This window comes from Egretta garzetta, unplaced genomic scaffold, assembly GCF_000687185.1.
Source record: "Egretta garzetta isolate BGI_Z169 unplaced genomic scaffold, ASM68718v1 scaffold192, whole genome shotgun sequence".
Classification (NCBI taxonomy): domain Eukaryota; kingdom Metazoa; phylum Chordata; class Aves; order Pelecaniformes; family Ardeidae; genus Egretta; species Egretta garzetta.
In genome coordinates, this window is record NW_009258881.1 from 76096 (window position 1) to 78391 (window position 2296).

Consider the following 2296-nt stretch of genomic DNA (forward strand, 5'->3'; position numbering starts at 1 on the left):
ACGGGGGCTTCCTTTGGGAGGGGGCGGGATCCTATCTGGCTGGACAGGGTCGCCTGCACCGGCGGGGAGAATGCCCTCGTGGAGTGCCGGGCCAGGCCCTGGGGAGTCAACCGCTGCAGCCATGGAGAGGACGCCAGCGTGGTCTGCTCAGGTGATGCTCATTCCTGTGGGGTTCCTAAAAGCACATCTTGGAGCTGCCCCCCTTCCCCAAAGAAAAGCCTTTTCCTCTCCAACCTGGCCGCAAGAGCACTGGATGCAGGAAGCAGATTTCAAGGCCACGGGGGCTCGTCCCCTTGGCAGATGGTTTTGGCCCCTGTCCCCACACCCCAGTGATCCGTGGAGCTGCCCCAACCCAACTGCCCGTGGCACAGTTGAGCAGGGAAGGGGGGGAAAAGACATTGATGCCCAGTTTGGGGTGTGGGCTGCACCGAGACTCTGCTGGGTCCCAGCAAGGCCCCAAGAAAGGGGATTTATTTCTCCCCTTCCCCATCAGGGACTGAGTCTGGAGGTCAAACATAGTTGCCTGGTGGTGCTTATGGAGCCCCACGGGCCATGCCTGCCTGCATGTCTCTGCAGGCAGAACTCAGGCCAGATCCTGTCCTCCCATCCCACCATGGTTGGGTATCTGCTCTAGCTTTGCTGCCACCAGAAAGCTCCCCCCCTTGGACATGCAGTCCTCTTGTCCTCAGCGCTGCATCGCCTGCTTCTCTGCCCGCAGAACCAGCCAGGGCAGAGGTCCGCCTGGCGGAAGGACCGAACCACTGCAGCGGGAGGGTGGAGGTGCTCCACACCGGGCAGTGGGGGACGGTCTGCGACGATGGCTGGGACCTGAACGAAGCAACGGTGGTGTGCAGGCAGCTGGGCTGTGGCAGGGCCGTGGCAGCCACCGGCCATGCTCGCTTCGGACAAGGGATGGGGCGCATCTGGCTGGATGATGTGAGCTGCACCGGGAGCGAGGACAACATCGCCCAGTGCCAAGCTCGTCCCTGGGGACAGAGTAACTGCAACCATGGAGAAGATGCCAGTGTGGTGTGCTCAGGTACGTCCCATCCTGCGATACAGGGCATCAGGGTGGGGGGGCGAGGGGCAGGGCAGGGACCAGAGGGTCAGTCCTGCATCTGGCCGCCTCTTGGCTGATGCTAGCCCTGGAAAGGCATAGTTTTGAAGGGCTGGTAAAGGGTCGTAGTCTCTTTTTGGCCAGGCTTGTTGCCAACCCAGCAACAGGTTCCTACCCCACTCATAACCAACCATCAAAACCTTCACACCCCCTTCCCCGTGGCACTGAGCCAAGCCCTGTCTCAAGGGGACCACCCGACCCCAAATCCCCAGCCTGGTCTCCATTGCCTAGTCCACACACTTGCATGGAGGAGACACCACCATTTTAGGGTATGAACCTGCAATTGAAGTCCATCCCTACAGCCACGCTCCTTTGGAAGGGTTGGAATGGTTTCATCCCTTGCTGGGGTGGACCAGAAGGACTCTGCATTTGCACTCTGGCTTCTGGTTTGAGGATGGCTTTTTTGGTGAGGTGATGGCTGCCCTGTTCTCCTTTCCCAACCGGCTTTCTCCTGGCAGATGCCAACATCACAGAGGCACAGGTCCGCTTGGCCGACGGCCCGAACCGCTGTGCTGGCAGAGTGGAGGTGCTTCATGAACAGCGTTGGGGGACCATCTGTGACGACAGCTGGGATTTGAGGGATGCCAAGGTGGTCTGCCGGCAGCTGGGCTGCGGGACAGCTGTCTCGGCCCCAGGCCACGCTCATTTTGGGCAAGGGTCCGACACCATCTGGCTGGATGATGTGGAGTGCACCAGCATGGAAGCCACCTTCTCCCAGTGCAGCTTTGGCAGCTGGGGACTCCATAACTGCAACCACGAGGAAGATGCGGGAGTCGTGTGCTCAGGTGGTCCCTGGGGAGAATGCTCAGATGCCCCAAAAAAGGATTTTACCTGGGACTGGGAGGCTGGCAGCACTGGTGGGACATCAGTGACGGGAGTGACCTTGCAGGGGAGGTGGGCAGGGGAATGGTGCAGCAGGTAGAGGTGGCACATGGCATGCATGCCCACACTTGCACGCGTCTTTGCCTTGCACACCCCTTCTTGTCTTCCTGCTGGGTTGGAGGGGGCCATCTCACCCTCTTTGCTCCCTCTTGCAGGCACAAACCCCTTGCAGGTGCGGGTGCAGGACGGCCCAGGTCCCTGCGCAGGGCAGGTGGAGGTGCTCTACAACGCTACCTGGCACGGGGTGTGCAGCAGCAGCTGGAGCTTGCTGGAAGCCGAGGTGGGCTGCAAGCAGGT

The 2296-nt window shown here is 60.9% G+C and overlaps 1 protein-coding gene across 1 annotated transcript in view; it reads left to right on the forward strand.

Annotated features, from left to right (window-relative positions):
- Positions 1-2296, forward strand: part of LOC104121795 (deleted in malignant brain tumors 1 protein) — a 20958-nt gene that overhangs the window by 13889 nt on the left and 4773 nt on the right. The window contains 4 exon segments of the mRNA XM_035889473.1: positions 1-166; positions 719-1063; positions 1576-1902; positions 2155-2296. The exon segment at positions 1-166 is cut by the window's left edge and continues 56 nt beyond it; the exon segment at positions 2155-2296 is cut by the window's right edge and continues 185 nt beyond it. Coding sequence (XP_035745366.1) covers positions 1-166; positions 719-1063; positions 1576-1902; positions 2155-2296 — 980 coding nt within the window.